Genomic DNA, 20,070 nt, shown 5'->3' with positions numbered 1-20,070 from the left:
GGTCAAAAACACAGCAACAGAAGCACAGAAGTTATTTCAAAAGAAGTAATTATGACTTTCAAGGTGTATGTTATTTGTTCATTCATCTAAGCCAGGTGATGTGAATGAAGTTACCCATTTTCTGGGGAAATAAGAACTCACTTTATTGAGGTTGCTGCTAAACTTGCTGAATTATTACATAACTAAAGAGTTGCAGTATGAGAGTAGGCATCTTTAGCACTAGGTGCTGAACACAAGTTCCATGATCTGGCACAGCAGCAGCTGAAGAAAATGTCCTGAGGCAGAAACAAGGTCAGATATCCTTAAGGCTTTATAGAAACATTTATAAAAGCTAGCAAACTGGCAGAAGAGATAAGCCAGTGTCTGTCAGATGGGCTGCTTTGGCCGCCTTGGTTCAAAGCCGTTCAAAACTAGCTGCAAGTGGACAGTTATCTTTTCTCTTAACCCAGCAAAACCTCAAATTGCATGCATTGATTGTTCACCAAAGTCTCAGGCCTGATTGCCATTTAGTGAATGCAAATGACACCTTCACAGCCATCTATCTGTAAAACACAGTTCTAGCTCATGATGCTGTGTGGATAAACCATCATCACTTAACGGAGCCAGGAATTTTAATCTTCAGATACATCCTTTCAAACTGAGCAAAGATAAGGGAAAGGCACATCCTCCTCCACTACTATTTTGGGCTTCCTGGAACTGAGCAAGCGTAGTCATGTTGGTGGCAAAATAATTCTCGCAGTTAAGCAGTTGTGTAGGTAATTCAGGGCATTAGACAGAATCCCTGACAAGATACTTTCCCTGGTAGAGAGTCTGTTTGTTTTCTTGTTTGCCAGATAATATTTTTTCTTTCATTCACATTACCAAAAAAAGAGATTGGATTGAATCTACAGCAGTGCTACACACACACAAATCGGTCATCTTTCAGCCATGTGAGATCAGAATCAGATATGTATTTATTTCCTGACAGACAGCAGCCCTACATTTGTAATTGCTCACTGAGGAAATTAATGGTCTGGGCCATGCAAAGGTGGTTGACTTTGGACCAAGATTAATAACTTAGGAGACAAAGAGTACAGATTAACAAGCTGAGCATCTTTTAATGGTCCAAACCGTAAAAAATTGAACAGGAGGTATAAATTACCATAGGATATTTACAGCCTTGTTAACAGAATTAGAGACCTTAGAGAGATAGGAAGTGTCATTTTCATGAAAGAACAGCTGAGTGTGAACTGTTTTAACAGAATTTTATAGCAATGTATGTACCGATAGGGAAAAAAGGTCTTTTCTGTGAAATGTGCAATAGATCCCAGTGACATATCAAATACTTCAGTTACTTGATGTGTTAGAAGTTCCACAGCCACAAGCTGAATGAGAATAAAACCCCAAGCTTAGTCTAATATTTCCTGGTGAGGTTGTTGGCATCACAGAATTTACAGGGAAGTATCAAGTTAAGGAAATGATTCTTCATTTAAGCAAAGCAATTTAGTACTAGAGTACATGTTAATCATAGAATCAACTAGGTTGGAAGAGACCTCGAAGATCATCCAGTCCAACCTAGCACCCAGCCCTGTCCAATCAACCAGACCATGGCACTAAGTGCCTCACCCAGTCTTCTCTTGAACACTTCCAGGGATGGTGACTCCACCACCTCCCTCGGCAGCCCATTCCAATGGCAAATCACTCTGCCTGCCAACAACTTCCTCCTAACATCCAGCCTATACCAGCCTCGGCATGATGTGAGACTGTGTCCCCTTGTTCTCTTGGTGGTTGCCTGACTTGCATTGGACTTCCCAAGTTAAATTAGACTAGGAAGTAGCCTCATAAATTACAGAACTATTACTAATCTTTTAAGGTTTTTGTTTAACACATCTGATGCATATTGGTTTCTGATGCATACAGTTTTCAATCTGAATTCTCTGCAAAAAGTCCCATTAAACAAATCATATATCTGGTGTCTTGTCTGAAAGAAAATTTCTGAAGAAACTAATGCAAGTTTTCACTGATAATTACCTGCTATGTAACTTGACTGGAAAATGTATCTAAATATTTTCTTCAGTGGGAACAATTATTTTGTTCAAATTGGCACACTTTGTTAGACCTCCTGCATATCGTTACCAGTTAGTGATGGAAATCCTCCCAAGCATCGTTCTAAACCAGTGTAAAATCCAAGTTAAACCCACCATGCTGTTGGTTTAGCCTGATAACCATATTTGTCATCCTGGTTAAAGGATACCTCGTGAAATGTATAACTATGAGTGCCACATGTATGCATAGTGATAATTGGACGTATTGGGATGTATGTGCACATTTACAATGGTTTGCATTTTTAAGGAAGATGTGTACTTGTCTTCACTAGTGACAGCTCTCTGGTATTTTTCAGCAGTTGGTTTGTGAAGAGCTGTATGAGGAAAGTCAATATCTCCAGTTTCCCTTTATAGAGGATAAGAGAACTTTTTGAGGTAGTGCTATATACAGTTGGAGAGAGTTAACAAGCTTCTATCTCCTCAGTACCAGTTTAAAAGTTTTTCTCAATTGACCACAGCGAGGTGTATGAACAAAATTTGCCAGGTTTTACCTTGAGTCTGTGCTTCTGTTTTCTGTAGAAACGTTTTCTGTTGCTGCGTAGATGGTGCAGGCTGTTTTCACTACAAAGATTGCCGTTTTCCTTCTCAAAAGATGAAGGGGATGTTTGGGTTTTTTTTGAGGGTTTGCTGTTGTAGTAGCAATAGGGGTATTTGAAAGAGCAGCAAACCTGGCTGATAATTTCGTTTGCAAAAATCAGTCATGCTTATTATTGGTTGTAATTCTTTCATCTACTTACATAGACCTTGGCAGGTTTAACAGTAAGATTTTAGATGTGCTTGTAGAACTTGGCTGAGTATGAAGAGACCAAGTATAGATGAAAGGTGCACTGGAAAATGATATGCACAGTTGTATACATCCTTTTGGGCTCATCTGCTGTCTTCAGAGATGTGTAACTGGACATGGGATAGTAATAGGAAAACTAAACTGGTTCTTTCCTTCCTTTATCCTGCAGATGGAAAAATGAACAAAATTAAATGGCTTTTGACATGGCCTCTGATATTTGTGCTCTTTTGCACCGTTCCAAACTGCAGCAAACCACGCTGGGAGAAGTGGTTTATGGCGACGTTCGTCTTGGCTACTCTCTGGATTGCTTTGTTCTCCTACTTCATGGTGTGGATGGTAAGTGCATTTGGCAGAACTTACCACACTGAGTGAAATGAGTGTCTCAGTCTTTTGTGTGGTTGTTTACGAAAAGCATGTAATTGTAGCCATGTCTTTTCAGTTCATGCTCTTAATCGTTATAATTCTAGCTTTCTGCTGCTCTTTTCTGCACAGATAATTTGCCTTTACTGTATAGGGCCCAGTACAGTATAGGGAGATGCCAGCTCGATTTTCAGGAGAATGAGGATATCCTACTAGTAAAGTGGATTTTGAATGAAAGTTTTTTAACCCTCAGAGCTGAAACATCTTCAGAAATTTGCCTGCAGGGTCTGATACTGAAACGTGCACAAAAGGCAGTTAGATGGCAAAATGTAAAGATGCAGAAGTGGTATAAAACACTTTGAGTAGGCTGGACTAATGCAAGAACATCTCAGTGAAAAGTATTACAATTACTGACATGTTTCTGTTCTCCATAGATTTCTGAGCAGTAGTGTATCAGGTGTAGATCTCTGAATTGTTGATTGAGGAGCATGCTTACTTGAAGATTTGAATGTATTCCTTTTTATTCTTTCTTACTCTCTTACGGTTTCTGAAACTTATGCCTTCAGTCAGAGAACATGAGCACAAAAGATCTGCAAATACTTTGATGGAAAAATTAGGCATACTTTTAAACTAGAGAAAGTGAACCTTTTTCTGCACTAGAAGGTTGAAACCCAAAATGTCATATATACATATAACAGAGAGACTGGTAGCATGTGCTGTTGAAGAGGTTAAATGCCCATTTTTCCTTTTGAAGTAAAATACAGTAAGGAAACATCAGCTGGTTTCATAATGGCATATGTCTAATCTCACATTATTTATATGTATACACACAGACATACACATGACTGAATGTACATAGGTATTTATTGATATGCTCTTCTAGTCCTGCGTACAGAGGAATTCTTATTCATGAACTTCTGTGATGGTTTGGGTGTTCCCTGCCCCCACACACTGTAGAAATCACCCAGATTAGTCTCAGCCAGCTCTGGGAATATAAATGAAGCTATTTATTTACAGCTAGCACAATATACAAGCAGATATTTACAGTATATACAGTTATAGACAGAAATATACAGGGTAAAAGGTAATGAAGAAACACAACTCCCCTCCCAGAAACCTGAGTCCCCAGGGGAGGCTCTCAACCACCCCTGCACCTTCCCCCTACCCCTCTCAACCTTACCCCAGTTCTAAAGAAGAATAGAGGTTCAGCCAAGAGGTTAAGAAGCAAAGGTGAGTGGAAGGTGAGGTTAGGGAGATGCAGCTCAGTCAGAAGCCCAAGGCAGAGTGAGTGAGAAAATGGCCAGAGTGTTATCTAATGTTTTCCTTTCTTCTTCAGCAAGACTCTGAGGGAAGCAGACATCACCATTGTTTTTCTTTTTACAGCCTGTGATCTAGTTCTTCTCACCAAAACATTCTAGCTAGTTTCAAACTAGCACAGCTTCTTACCTGCAAAGTAATTTTTTTTTTGGGTGGAGAACATCTCTACCTTCCTCAAATACGCTAGGCGGTTGCATACTGCGTTACGTTTCCTTTCATGGGAGGTTGTGTTTTCCGTATACATTTTGCAACTTTCTCTGTAAGTTTTACATTTTAAAATAATCTTATTTTCTCTCCACATAAGCTCTGTTGGAGAGGTTCAGATGGCAGCCACTCCTCCTGGCATTATGATGCCAAAGCCACTAGTTAATTTCATACTGTAGGGCCTTCACAAGGGTGTGCTCTTTACCTTCGTTTCATTTGTAGATTTCCCCTTCACAAATGATAGATGTTCTCATGAAGGCTTCAATACAGCTTATATTAAGAGGCAGACAGACAGACCTTAATACCCTGTTATCATCTCTATCAGGAGAATCATAGCTGCTCCACAGCTTGTCTCTGAGAATAAAATTTGCGAGTTCCCAAAATACATGTTTTCTTTGGGGAGAAGTCCAGTTTTCCTCATTTAAGAGGTAGGCAAACTAGTTCAGGAAAACAACACTAGAGCCTGAATGATGTCTGCCCTTCAGCAGCCTCAGTAGGGAAGCAGCTGCCTGTCCCTAATTCAGTCTTCTCACTCCCACAAGGCTATTTCCTTCTCAGCTGCCTGTTCAGCTTTTTTTCCTTGACGCTTTGTCAGCTGTCTGTGGATGTTCCAGCTAAATACAGTTCCCTGTCCTTTCCAAGAACTCTTCTAAAAGCTTCTGCCATTTGCTAAGATCTTTTAAAGCTGCATCTGGATTCTCAGGGTACAATATAAGCAGCTTTGCTCACTTAGGAATTATATCAGAATTCATGCAAGAAACTCTTTTCTTCATGTGTTGGGTTAAAATAAGTTCTTGTATCTCTGCCCCTCTACTACAATACAATCTAGTTTCAGTCGTTTTGAGAACAGAACCAGCAAGAATTTTGCCATTCTTGGGAGTAAATAGATTGGATTATGCCTGCTCCTCCTTAAAAGACTGCTATGTCCTCTTAGAATTGCAGAAAATAGAGCTTTTTCTTTGCTCATACAGTGTTGAATAATATGACCCAATGTACTTTTCTTTTTCACAGGGCTAGTTTTAGGCTGATTATTCCCCAATTATTTAATTTGCAGTAGTGGATAAGTATCCTGAGTCTAATCCTGTTAGGATCCACACCAGAAGTCGAAGTTAAGAATATGGCACAGCTGTATTGGAATGAGAGACTTTCCAAACACAAGAGGTTAATCTGTTTTCCTCACTCTTCAGGTGACTGTGATTGGATACACCCTTGGGATACCAGATGTCATCATGGGCATTACTTTCCTAGCTGCAGGAACAAGCGTCCCAGACTGCATGGCCAGCTTAATAGTAGCAAGACAAGGTACTGTGGCTGCTGAAGCATAGCTGCACTCTTACAGTCATACACACAAATTCTCAATGCAGTTTTTTCTTTCTTTTTTTTTTTTCTGTTTCAGGGCTGTGTTAAATGTCAAAATACTTAGCTAATTATTCTGAACAAAAAAAAAAAGGGGAGAAAAATCCCTGTCCTGTTATTTTTTTGTTGTTGTTTATTGGGACTGGGCAGATCATAGCATTGTAGAAGGTCATTCAGTACTAAGGTATCCCATGTGTGGTATGTATCAGTCAGAGTGAAAAGATAAAAGTAGCAGACAAAACTAGAATATCAGCCATTAAAAGCTACATTGAAAGACTGTATGGTGAGCAGCATTTGTCCATGTAAAACTTGCACTGATTTCTAGATCATCTCTGGAACCAAGGGAAGTCAAATGATGTAAGAGCTATAGCAGAAGTGGTGTTGCTCCAGGCACACTTCTCATCCAAATGCAGACCTCTTTCCCATTAGAACACATGAATAGCCACGCTGGAAGAGGTTTTAAGTAAACATCAACTAGGTCCGCATCAGCTGTTCAATTGAAATTGTCAAAGACCTTCTTACATCTTGATTAAGGTTCTTTGTTTCCTTTTTAACTTGACAAATGCCTGCAGCCTTCGTATTGCTGAGAAATGTTAAATCTGACAGTGTGACTTCCTGAACTGCAGTAGAGTAAAAAGAGATCCTAATGGTATTTTTTTTCACTATTCATCTAGTTTTGGGGTTTGTTTTGTTGTTTTTTTCTAGATGACATCTGTAGCACACATCATTGGGCAAACAAGGGTCCTGAAGTGATAATTTAAGTACATCACAAAGCTCCCCTTCTATAGTTTGAGATAGGAGTAGTATTTTTAAGTGTTGCTTGATTGAAAAGAATTATATATTTTAATTGTCCCGGCTGTAGTATTTGAGTGCTCGAAAATGTCACAAAAAGCAGTACAAAAAGGCATTCAAAACTCTTTTGGAGCCACCTTCCTACTAAATTACTATTCAAGTGAGCAGATTTTTGCACAAACAGAAGGAAAACTTTACATTTTAAAATGAACAGACTGTTTCTGTAGATTAGATTAGACCTTCAGTATTAGGCAAAACTGCTGTGGAGTGTTTTTCCCTCTGAAACTGAAGGTGAGCACTGGCTTGGCAAAAAGCAGCCCCATTCTCTCAAAGACAATACAGGGAGTTTGCAGTACTTGGATTCAAGAGAGATGTTTACTAACAGACTGCAGACAAGTATCTAAAAAGTAGACATGGACACTACTGTAACGTGGATCAAAACCATGAGCTTGCTTTCTGTAGCTTCCTGCAAGAAGAAAATGTACTGAAGGTGTGGTAGTGCCTGTCTCCACTCTGTACCCTCAAAGAGGTTTTGAGATGTGACCCATTTACGTCAGAGTAGTTCTTCCTTTCCAGTATTCACTTTTTTGAAGTGATTTAATAATTAATTTCCTCTCAGCACTGGCTCATCAGGGTCAGAGAAGAGTTGTGACTTCCTCACATCCTTTGATACCAGTGCAGAATGAGATGTAAGCCAGCAGTGATCATTAGGAGGTGCAATTCCTCCTAATGCCTAATATCTTAACCACCATTCACTTGTTTTGTTTTCCTTTCCTGTAGAATTTTATTATTCCTGAAATGAAATCATTGCTGATTGAGCCCCACAGAAGTGCTTTGTATCTTTTGACTACTATTTGTTTTGGTTCTTTTCACAATCACTGTCATCACGTAGGTGAGATAAAGGGGCTGCCTGCCTACATACCAGTACATAATCTCCAGGTTTGCTGTGGCTGCAGGCTATCTAGAAAAATACTTTCTTTTTTTTTCCTTTTCCCAGTTACATTGACCCCAAATGCTGAAAGGATACCATGCTCTGTAAAGGCTGTCCAAGATGCAAGGAAGATGTAGTTGGAGTGAGCAACTTTTGTGCACTTATTTCAGAAGTCATGCTAAAATTATGGACACTTTCCCCTGACCTCAGATACTCTGGCCAGTCCAAGGGGGCTTGGATCAGTAGTTTCTTCTAGTACACAGAGTGATGGTCCTATACTTTGCTTTTACCCAGGAGGTGTTTTTCTCTCTGCAGGCCTTGGTGACATGGCAGTATCCAACACAGTAGGGAGCAACGTCTTTGACATTCTGGTGGGCCTCGGTGTTCCATGGGGTTTGCAGACCATGGCAATTGATTATGGATCAACTGTATGTATGCTTGGCATATCTTTAATGTGTTCTTTTTACTAAGGAAAAAAAAAGGGGCATGCAAATAAAATTGGGAAAAAAAAACAAACAAAACAACAGCCTGCTGAGCATGGGAAGAAATAATTCTCTTTCCACAAGCTGTAATTAATTCTCAGTTTCTCAACTGGAGTTCATTATACTGTGGAGCAGTAAATAGCACTCATTCAGTCTCATTCAGTTTCAAGCACACCTGTCAGTCTTTCCCTGTATTTTTGTCTATAATATGAGAATAACAGTATCTCTCTGTTCTCTCTCTCATCTTTTAAGATAGAATCTGTTGTAAATGCTGATTTTTTTTTTTCATGGGAGTGGGATTTCTTAAATGTTTGTTTTGGTTCCTTAATATTCCTGCTACTCATAAATCTGTCTTGGATTTGCCGAGTTTAAAATGTGCAAGTCAGTCACTACTCAGAACAGAAAGTGGACCACAAATCAATAAATTGATTTCTCATCTCCAAAGCATAGTCACAATAAGCTAAGCATTTTGAAGGTCTCTTCTTTATCTGATTTCCACAGGTTAAGATAAACAGCAAAGGACTGGTTTATTCAGTTGCACTTCTGCTAGGATCAGTGGCGCTTACAGTAAGTATCTGAATGTCTGCAAGTATTTCAGTTGCAAAATGCATACTAGGTATTTACATGTTACAAAAGGGAAAAAGGAACATATTATCCCCAAAGCATTGATTCTTGTAAGGTATCATTCTTCTGGCAGTACCATGAGTTGAGGAACGTGGTATTGTTCTGGGTGAGGAAATCCAGTGTTTGTAAGAGAGATGCTGAATATGCCTAGGTTCCATTGATTTCAATGGCAGTGGTAAAGTCATCAGATCCAGTAGTATTTTGGTGCCCTTGTGTGCAGCTGCATACTCCAGTCCTGTCTCTATGGTGGGACAAGACCTAAGTATGCTTCATCACCCTTTGCTCTTGTCTCTGATTTCCAAAACTAGCCTAGACTAATCAAGTGTTGTAGCCACAACCCTTAGTGAAGATGACTTTGTCAGGACCATGAACCTCAGGACATGAAAGAGGCATGCTAAATGTCACTAAGCATTAAGATGCTTATCCTTGTAACATATGACTTGTTAAGGTGAAACAATAATTCTGTGTCAAAAGTCAATTTTGCTGATACTTAAGGTCTGATCCTGCAGACTCCCAGGGAACCCTCCCTCTGAAGAATCAAATCCCAAAGGTATAAAAATATCCACTTGTACTAATGTGTCTCACTGATTGCTTGTGGATGCTCTGTCGAGGTTCTGTAGAAGAGGGAATCATCACTGGAGGTTTCAAACTGTTGCATGACTAGGTCTTACAAAACACATCACACGTGCACGATTTCAGTGATAGAATGTCCAAGGCTGTTCACTCTGCCACTAACTTCCTGATGCATCTGGTGTATAAGCTGTGGGAACCTGTTCTTTTTTTATCCTCTGTTCTGCCAGTGTTCTGTAGGCATTTGCATCTGATATTGCTGCATGCATTTTTGAAACAAGCACTTTAGGGAAATAATGGGGTGATTATGCAGATATGTTGCTATGCCAGCTGTCCATGCCTTTCTGAAGAGTATTTTCGTAGCAGAAGCTGGATCACCTGAATTTGAAGCAACCTATTACTGTCTCGTTTGTTCTGCTAAATGCCCTGATTCACACAGACCCTCCTAGCAAAACTCAGTGGGAAGTTTTGAGCAAAGCAAATAATAACTCAGAGGCACTCAATGCCATTGTAACTCTAGATGCTTTTGTGAGGAACTCATTGCTTTGCTATCTGTAACTTGTAACTCCCCTTACTTCTGGAAAACTTCAGAAAGCACCTTTCTTGAAGCTGACAAAAGGAGGAGCATTAGGTGCTGGTGTACTACTGGGGTATAAAGGATCTGTAGGGAAATACTGGAGGAAGCAGCATTCCTGCAGTTCAGTGCATTCCTTTCGTTCATACTGAATCACTGAATGCTGTCTGACTACTACATGCCCCTGTGTACTGCAAATGCACCACAGGCTGAAACTGAGCACCTAGGGTCCTGTTTCTGAGTTGCGTGAAGAGCTTGTGAAGTGATCTTAAAAAGTTATGTTCATTTAATGTCTTGCAAAAGAATCTTAGGACAGCTGAGAGTCAGGTCAAAGTCTGATTGCTTTGTTTGAGCTTTTACATTCCTTTTCTTGATCAGAAAATCATACTTTGCCTTTTTGATCTGTGAAATACTGAGAATATGTTTTTAGTTTCATTCATTATCTCAAATTCAAAAGGCTCTTATTTTTACCTTATGGTTGTTTCCAAAAGTCTCCTTTGGGGCTTAATTAACTAACACTTTGTTTGCTTGCAGGTGCTTGGAATCCATGTAAATAAATGGAAACTTGACAGGAAGTTAGGCATCTACGTGTTGTTTCTTTATGCTGTTTTCCTATGTTTCTCTATATTGATAGAGTTTAATGTCTTCACCTTTGTCAACTTCCCTATGTGCCAAGAAGAACCTTAAACCACAACAAGGAGAGAAACTGAAATTCTTCTGGTTACATGTGCTGTAAATGACAGCAGGCATTTCAGTTTTCTACCTTCTTTCCATCAGTAATTTGAGTGTCACCAGCTGACAAGCACTTTTACCCGTGTGGGAGGATAGCAGACCTTTCTTTAACATGCGCGCTCGAGGCAACCAAAGCATCTTCCTCTTCCTCGGTACTGCTGCTCAGTCAGAAAGCTGTGCGGATCTTATGCAGCACTCTAGAATGACTCCTTTCTGGGACCTTCTGTTGTGGTTTTCTCCTTTGGAAGACAGTCAGCCACCAACACCAAGATTAGCAAGAAGATGGGAGGAAAACCTTTGTAGTTCTTTTGGTTTTGACATTTACTTTCCGTGGAATAATAAGAGGCAAGTTCAGAACTTTTCTTGCTTCAATCAAAATATGTCAACTTAGAGGACCAGAGAGTCCAAGGCACATATTATGGCATGCACTGTTGAGGACATGATTTCCCCCTTCAAGTGCTCTGCTTTTATAGAGGAACTACACTGGCAGTTTTTGATGGCAGCGATGAATATTTATCGCTCTTTTCAATAAACATGAGCAATGTGGCAGAGAAAGAAGAGGAAATGGTTGTATGTTGTACCACTTGTGGTGATGCACACCAGAAGAGAGTATCTGCATATGGAAGAAGATAATTACATGCAGAACTTCATACTTGAAAAATATGTTTTACCACTAATGAGGAATGCTGTATACATAAACTAACACTTGTGGAATGTTACACCACAAGAAAGACTTTGCATTGGCCCTTGTAAGTCCATTGTGTGAATTTGGAAGAAGCTAAAATAAAATATAACTGAGTTCTTAGTAACTATCAGTTCTTACCAGCTGAGAGGAGTATCTCAACATAATCCAGACTTTCTGACAACAAAACCCACCCTGACTATGATTTTATTTGATTGTTGGGGGAAAGAAGCTTATTTCATCAGCTAAGAAGCTGGTGTATTCCTCTCCTTTTTTATTTATTCCCAGAAACTTAGAAAAGATGAGTGTTGGACACTGAGAAGCGCAGATAAGAAACACCTAGACAAAACCAAGTCTGTCAGGAGTATCTGGTCCTTGATTTGACTGCGTGCAAGTTTTGAAGCATGAGATCCTTCTTTTTAAGCCCCAGTAGAAGCCTAGTTTAGATGTCCTTTCCACCAGCATAAATCGGATATAAGGAATTACTCTGGATCTAATGGACAGCAGGATCTGGCCCAGAGTATTAAAAACAGTGAGTGGCATCCCATATTGTAGAAGTTGTATGGGTTTTGAATTACTACTAAGCTTTATTTATTTTAAAGCTATATGGGAATGAGCACATAAAGTTTCTAAAGAAGCACAGTTAACTTTATACATAGGTTTTTAAAAAAATAATGTTTGTAAACCACAATAAATTATCAAATAAGTTGATGGATTTTAAAATCTATTCATATTTTACACTTTATATATTAAAAAAAATCCCATTCTTTTGGCAGTGAGAACATAGCTATAAAAGCTTATCAAATAAGCACTAAATCAGATGGTTCCTTATTGTAATGTATGTGGCAAATAAGTCTGTTTAGCCATCTCACATGCAGAACACTGTTTACATTTGGCAGTGTGTTTGCAATTAATGGTATTTAAAGAGTTCTTTTGGTATATATTAAGGAGTGTATTCTGCTGTTTACTATTCTAATCCTAAATTAATATTTAATATTCTAATCCTAAATTTCTAATCCTAAAGAAAAAAAAACCCAATGTATTTATTTGCTTCACCCCTTGTTACAAATGTCAGTATTAGTATCCATTCAGGATTTCTCACCTTACTGGAGTAGTTATGTGGTTAAACTAGCCAGTCCTAAAGATGGCAACAACAAATCCAGCATTATTAAAGTGCTTTATTCAATAGACAAGGGTGACAGTAAATTTAATTTCAAGTATGCCAGTAATCCCATTTCCAGGCATTCAGGATTTTGCTGCAACATAAAGCTGAGGAGATAAAATTATTGTTCATCTTTATATGTCTTCTGTTGCAGAAAGGCTGTGAGGATACTGCTACACCACCGTAGGAGCATCCCTCTCTAGCCTCACTCTTTTCCCTGCTATGTTTTAGGAGGACAGTTTGCTGCTGAAAATTTTGTGATGGCTTAGATACGAGACTGAGAGGAGGAGGGGGAGAGGCTGAGTAATTTTTTTCCCTCTGTTCTGCTGTTGAGTGAGCTTGGAGAACTAGCTGTGTGGAAGCAAACATTTGCTCTTCTGTGCACAGCTCAGGCAGCTCGGATGTCTTTGCTGATGAGTAGTTCTAAAATTTAGTTTTGAATGCCTGGTGATCAGCTGAGTTCACAGTGATGAGGTCATTAATGATTACAATGCCAGACCCAGCAGTTTGTACCGTATCTTCACACTTCTGAGCCAGGCAACTTGAGAAGACAAGGGCCATGGCAGATGTGCTCAAATATGCATGGAATTGGTTGCTTCTGCCGTGAATCCTTCAGATGTCATTTAGAATTATTCTGCCTAAACTGAATGTCACCTGCTCCAGTACACCAGAGGATTCTGTTGTAGCAAGAGACAGTCTCAGAAGGTAATACTGATCTTAAATTGTTTGGCCAATCCTGTCATCTCTAGTCCTCCTTAAAGCATAGACCCACTTGAGGACAATTTATATTGAATTCTGATGCTGCTTTTTCATATAGTGGTCTAATACATGTCTTCTGCTATGAAACAGGTATCATGGCATGCTTATTGTTATAAATAACACTAGTAGAATTCTCTTCTGACATCACCACGACCAGGGAAGTACTATTTGCCAAAGAATTATTAGATACTTTATCAGGACGCTGATGGAACATGATCACATGAAGTAAAGAGTCTCTGTGTGGTAGCTGTCTGTCCAATAAAATAAAGATAGATGGCAGTTACAAACCAAGCTGTGCAGAGAAACTAAACAGCTCAGGAAAGATCTGAGTGACAAATTGTTGTAAATTAGATAAACCCACATGAGAATGTATCAGTAATTCAGGAGGTTATTGCCAAGTAATAGTGGACTAGTGCCTTTTCATGTGTGTACAGAAAAAATTCATCTTGATGTGGTCAGGAAACTGTTATGGATTTTTGCCATTTTCCAGTCAAGAAAAAGAGTGATTTGTGCTTGGCTGTCTGCAATTAGTACAGTTCTGTATTGCAGCTCCTCAGATTATGTCTGTAAAATTTAGTGGCCACTTTGTTGTACTAATCATTGCAAAAGTTAACTGGCTGAGTTTGGAATGTGTGTCACAGTGTTGTATAAGTTAATGTTCAGCTCAAGAGTAAAAAGAAAGCTGATGCATGTGAGAGGGAAAACTGTTACTGTGATCTCAAAATTGCCAGCATACTAACACTGAAAAGTAATACAGCTCAGAAAAAGAGAGCCCATATCCAGCAAAGCTTAATTTCAGTAGAATTGATTCCATGCTTAAAGCTAAGCATATATCCAAGTGCCTTGCTGGATTGTGTCCTAAGGTGACAATGGGGCACGGGTGTTCTAGAATATTCAGATCTTTTAATATTTTATTTGGGTTATAGTCTAAAGATTTTATTTCTTTCTCAAATTAAAAGGTTTTGCCAGAATCTGTGGACTTCTGCTCTGCTGATTCCACTTTGGATTTCCACTCTTGTAAATAAGAGAACGGGCTCCTTGTTTCAGACTTCAGAACTGTGCATCTGCCCTGGTGTACAAGCAGGATCAAAACCGAATTACAACTGGCCAAGGAGAGCTTTTAGCAACTCTTTTTCTGCTGCAGTTCCGCTGGAGCAGCACAGTCCCACATAGACCCGCAGGGTGCAATCCTGTCTGCAGTGAGCAAGTAGGAGTGTTTCCATTGAGTTCAGTAGTGTTTGGTACCATTTATTTGCAAATAACAAAACAATTGTATGCATTATCAAGTGTTGCCTGAGTAAAGATTTCAGGCTCCAGATCTACATATCTGACTATAGAAGGCTGCAGTTACGGTTATCTCAGTGACTATTTGATGATCTAAGGGCTGCTTTCTGGGCCAAAGTCTAGCCTAGAGGAACACCTGAAGTCTTCCCAACAGGTACAGCATAGTTGACCATATTTCTCCTGGCTCAGTCATTGGTGTGCCTATCTTATTTTATTTTTATATTCTTGCTGTGGCTATAACAATGCTGTGATTAGTTTCTGGCTTTCAGTTCCATTTGTAAACATTCTGTCGACATAGAAACAATTGGGAAAGGCGTTTAGTAATATATGACTTATCTATCTCATTTCCTTTGTGGTTGTGCATAGATTAACACACACTTGTTTCTTTAGTTGCACAAATCCCCCATGAGTTTTGTTGTCTCCCTGTCTTGGATTTCTTGCAGTTGTAATGCCATTTATTTGCATCCTACACTTAAGATGTTTTTGGTAGACTGCTCCAAGCTGTGCTAAGGACTGCCTGATTTATTCATGCCAAGGAAAGATCAAATCTAATGTAATATGAAACAGTAAACTAACGCTGATAGCCAAGTGAAGCCAAAGAATCATTCCTAATTGAAATGGATCACCTTTTAACATAATGTTCCATCATTGCAAGTCTCAGGTCTCTCAGTTGCTTGTGTTTAAGCCCTCAGAAGAAAATCTGCAGCTCACGTATTCGCTATACAATTCCCTTTCTGTGTCTTTGAGTCTGAACTCCAGATTTTTTTTAAGATGGTTGCACAGTTAAATGACAGCATTTAGTTCCAGCAGTTCTGCACCAACCTTTTATTATTCCCAGCCTTTATTATCCACTTGAACTATTTTGAAAATCCAATATTCAAGTAACCAGTGTTCCTGAGAGGAATGTCATTCAACTGACATGCATTCCAGTTTCTAACCTACGGTTTATATGTTTAAAAACCCTCTTTTGGATGACCTGAGGATATGCTTTTCTCACATTTTTCCCTTGTGTGGGATATTTTCTCCCAAGAGAAGGCTGTGAAAAACCCTACACATCCCTGTCCTGAAATGTGAGTTATATGTAGCTCCCTCTCTGAGGCTGAGATGTGTGTTGATTGTGGCAATTTGTACATTACATTGTTCTGCTTGCTGCCGTATTTCTGACATACAGTGCACTGTCTGAAGGAAGTGAATTATTATGGGAAAACAATGCCATTTGGATATTTTCTTACAAGAATTACCTGTTTAATTCCACTTGTATTTCTTTTTACTTGCACAAAGAATGTAAGTGATCATTGCCATCTTATCACTGAGTTGATCTTCGCAACCTCACAAAACAAGTAAAAAAGGTAGGTCTACAGCAGTAGGCAACTGCTGTGAAATCTAAAGGTACCAGAGTATATCAAAGACAGGTATAATCTCTAGGAAAAGCTAATATCAACTGAGATGCTTCCCTTTCAGAGGTTTTTTTACAGCAAGATTATGGCCTTCATGCATATGCCACTTGTGTGTGAAAAGAACACTTGCAAGTCTGCTTCCTCAGCAGCATCTATGTTCCAAATGGGTGAAACTCTGCAGCAGCTCTGGCCAAATGCTTGCCTTCGTGTTCTTGGGAGTGGTGCCAGTGCTCACTAACGTCTTGGTAGTTGGCACAAGTTCATATCAGCGGAACTGAGAGTAGAATTTGGCTCCCACTGTATCCCCATTGTAAGAAAGTATTTGGAATTGTTTGATTGCTTAAAGTTCAGATTCTGAACCTTTTAAAAATTCCCTGTTTCATACTTGGAGGCATTTGCAGCGCACCCCTAAGAGGTGCAATACCTCGTTTAAATACTATTCAGACTTTCTAGAAATGCTTACTTTGAAAACAGAAAGGGATGGGTTTGTAAACTGTAAATAACAGAAATCTATTTATCACTTTATTTATTTTTTCAATGACTGTGACCTTATGCACTGTGAATGCTCTGTGATATGGGGTCCTTTGTACAGATAAATATGTCATGAAATCCAAATGGGTTTAATGTGATAATTTGTTACAAAATGTTGGCATGATATCTGATTATTTTTGTTGTGAAAATTCTAAGAAATAGTTAAGTCAGCATTTATAAGAGATGATAGAAGTCAGTATTGTAATGCACTATATAAAATATGTACACTATCAATAAATTATACCAACAAGAAAAATCTGTGCTTTTTTTTTTCCTCAGATGATGAGAAAGCATGAAACATTCTCTTATTTATTGTTGAAAATCTAAAATTTCAGGACTCAAATAGGATATGTGCCTGTACTTTCTGGTGGAATCTGGATGCTGCTGAACTGAAGGACAGAAGGCCCCCATTTTCATCTCTTCAGGAGTGTCACCATTATTTCAGGTGAGTGAAGTGTATTGGTTTTGTTGGCAGCAGCTCTGCAACACACAATTTGCTTGTTTGGGATTTGAAATACAGGGTTTGCTGAAAGCAGTTTGCTGTACTGGGAGAGCTTAAACAGGTATTTTTAAATACCCAAATTCCTTTTTACAAGTAGAAAATAAAGACCATTAGTTAATGAAATTAAAGGCTGTCCTGTTTAATTGAAGCAATTGTGGCAAGCTTAGGAACACCCTGATCAAGAGTGTTTTGGCTGCTTCAACCTGTAGTGTGCTGATAATCCAGCAGGTTCACACTGAGTGCTGGATGCTGATGAGAGGGGGTGGAAGCAAGGTCCAAAAGCTTTGTAGTACTACTTTCCTTTACCAGAAGAGAAAGAATAATCTCTCTTGCCTTCAGTGGCTTATTTCAAACATCCATGTAGTCCACCTCAGGGTTTATGGTGACTTCTGATACCACAGAAACCATTCCAGCCATGCCATGGCCTTCCTTACCTCATCCCTACATAAGTAGGTGACATCCCTGTATTCTTCCAAGGATACTTGTTCCTATTTCCACTGCCTGTGCAATTTCTTCTGGCCTTTCAGCTTGACCAACAGGTTTCAACTCAGCCATGCTAGTCTTTTCCCTTCATAGTCTCAGGTACAGTCTGATCTGGCCTGATTAAAATCTTTTAAAGGCACTTCTTGGAGGAAGAGGAGCTAAGAGTTCCTTTCCTCTTGTGCACTGGTGTATTAGCTTAGACAAGAATCTTCTCATTAATATTCCTAGCCAGTTTACTCAGAGGAGATTCAAATAAAAGCAAAGCTTGACCTTATTTTTCTTAGCTGCAATGCCTGCTTTTGGAATCCCTGTCATTAGCCATTGTGGGTTTTGTGCATCTAACAGAAAAGTCTTAGTGAAATGGAGAAAAGGGATGTTCTGCATTCTTTGATTTTTTTGTGTCAGGGTTCATTCTTTGGTATATGCTAGGCTAACTTCTAAGCTGAGGAAAGGAAAAGATTCCTTCTTGCACGCAGAATTAACTTCTGAAAAACCCAAATGTTAATGTGGAAAATGCCACTTCTTCTAATCCTCCATAGGCCTGACATAGTGAGCCATCAGTATCTGTTATGTAATAGGCTCTATAAAAGGCACATAATCTATGGCTTAGTGACACAATAGCCATGACAATTCCTACGGACTCTTATCACATGCCATCGTATTGAGGCAGCTACTTCCCACTATATGGAAAGCAGAACTGTCCTGTAATCTCTGCATATGCTGAGAGCACTTTATAATAGCCAAGGTGCTTATTGTACTCGAATGCTCATAAAGCATTTTTAAACCTTTCCAATTTGGCTGCATAAAAATGCAAACCATGGCTGTGACATGCTGTGGCTTCAGATGGAAAGGGTGAATCAGTCCTAGGAAAGACAGGAATTCTTCCATTTGGCTTGGATCTGTCACAAGCAAGTGACATTTTGCAGTAACTGGATATTATTTTGTCATTTATCTTTTGTGTTACTGTTTATTCCCAAAGCCTGGTGATAGCACAACAAAGTGTCACATTTCAAACCTGTCAGATCTCTACCTTAAGCAAATGCTGAGTAAAGCTCAAACAAAATTTCTTACATGAAAATTAGTCTTAATTTTAATATTTTAAGTATTTTACTTTAATATTTTAAGTATTTACTAAACTATGCTTCAGAAATACTAAATATCTTGCAGTAAAATGTGAGAATTTCATGAAGTTTGGGCAATATCTTCAACAAAACTGATTTCAGAAGTTCCAATTTCTGAAGCACTACATTCTTATAAGTACAAATAGTGAGAAAGATTTCATGAGATAAAAAACTTGAGCTCGTAAACTACACAAAACTGCAGTAGCACCACAGTATTGTATGTTTGCATTCTGTCTGCCATTTTATTCCTGGGTATTTTTAACAATTCTGTTGGGTTTTGTTTCTTCTTCATTAATAACATCTTTGGAAATGCTTACTACTGTCTGAAACTGATGTTCTGCAGTCACAAAATCTTAGGTCTTTGCCTAGGATGGCTGCATAGTTATGTGAGCACAAGCCTTACGAGGAGAGGCTGAGTGAGCTGGGGTTGTTCAGCTTGGAGAAGAGACTCAGGGAAGACCTTATTGCTCTCTACAACTACCTGAAGGGAGGTTGTAGTCAAGTGGGGGTTGGTCTCTTCTCCCAGGCACCCAGTGACAAAACAAGGGGACACAATTGCAAGCTGTGCCAAGGCAGGTTTAGGCTGGACATTAGGAAGAAATTCTTCATGGAAAGAGTGATTGGCATTGGAATGGGCTGCCCAGGGAGGTGGTGAAGTCACCATCCCTGGAGGTGTTTAAAAGGAGACTGGGTGAGGCACTTAGTGCCGTGGTTTAGTTAATTAGGAGATAATAGGTGATAGGTTGGACTCGATGATCCTAGTGGTTTTTTCCAACCTGGTTAATTCTGTGATTGTCCCACCTGGGTGGGTCCATGCAGAGCAGCACACCTTTACAGATTCTTTTTCTCAGCAAACTTATTTTCCAGCGCAGCAAGGACTAATTCTGGATGGGCCTGCTCCTTCTTCAGTTGAAAATGAGGGAAATAAAAACCTGAAGGAAAATGAGTTTGTGATTCATCTAGGAGATTATTCTTATGACAATATCCAAGGTCCATTTTGAAGGTGCCCAGCTTGTGAGCTGATCCGGAGGATATTTTTTCCCTGGACCTTTACAGATTCAATGCTGAGATTGGACAAGCCTGCAGTGTGTGATAAGTGGATCTCAGTTTGTCTTAATTCTTTGTTAAGCAAGTTCATCATCATCTGAAAATGACTCTGTGAGTTGGAGAAAAGAGCTCCTTCATTTAGTAGAAAAGAGCACTGTGAGATACAGTAGCTGAAATGTAGACAAGGAAAAGAATTAAGTGTGAAATAATATCAGCAATCAAGCACTTTAAGACACCTTACAAAAAAGGATGGTGAATTTTCCTCATCATACATACTTTTTGATTTTCTATG

General features: G+C 39.2%; 1 protein-coding gene across 6 annotated transcripts in view; it reads left to right on the top strand.

Annotated features, from left to right (window-relative positions):
- Window positions 1–16,881, top strand: part of SLC24A4 (solute carrier family 24 member 4) — a 99,670-nt gene extending 82,789 nt beyond the window's left edge. For 3 of the 6 annotated variants that reach the window (XM_064142659.1, XM_064142680.1, XM_064142695.1), the window contains exons 13-17: window positions 3,038–3,204; window positions 5,937–6,051; window positions 8,144–8,256; window positions 8,812–8,877; window positions 10,613–16,881. In XM_064142659.1, the coding sequence (XP_063998729.1) occupies window positions 3,038–3,204; window positions 5,937–6,051; window positions 8,144–8,256; window positions 8,812–8,877; window positions 10,613–10,765 (614 nt within the window). In that variant the 3' untranslated portion in view covers window positions 10,766–16,881. Of the gene's footprint in view, window positions 1–3,037; window positions 3,205–5,936; window positions 6,052–8,143; window positions 8,257–8,811; window positions 8,878–9,443; window positions 9,485–10,612 lie in introns of all 6 variants that reach the window. The other 3 variants (XR_010302157.1, XR_010302156.1, XM_064142688.1) reach the window with 3 other exon arrangements.
- Window positions 16,882–20,070: the final 3,189 nt, after the last annotated feature.

Source organism: Pogoniulus pusillus, chromosome 1 (genome assembly GCF_015220805.1).
Source record: "Pogoniulus pusillus isolate bPogPus1 chromosome 1, bPogPus1.pri, whole genome shotgun sequence".
Taxonomy (NCBI): domain Eukaryota; kingdom Metazoa; phylum Chordata; class Aves; order Piciformes; family Lybiidae; genus Pogoniulus; species Pogoniulus pusillus.
This window is presented reverse-complemented; position numbering and strand designations above follow the sequence as displayed.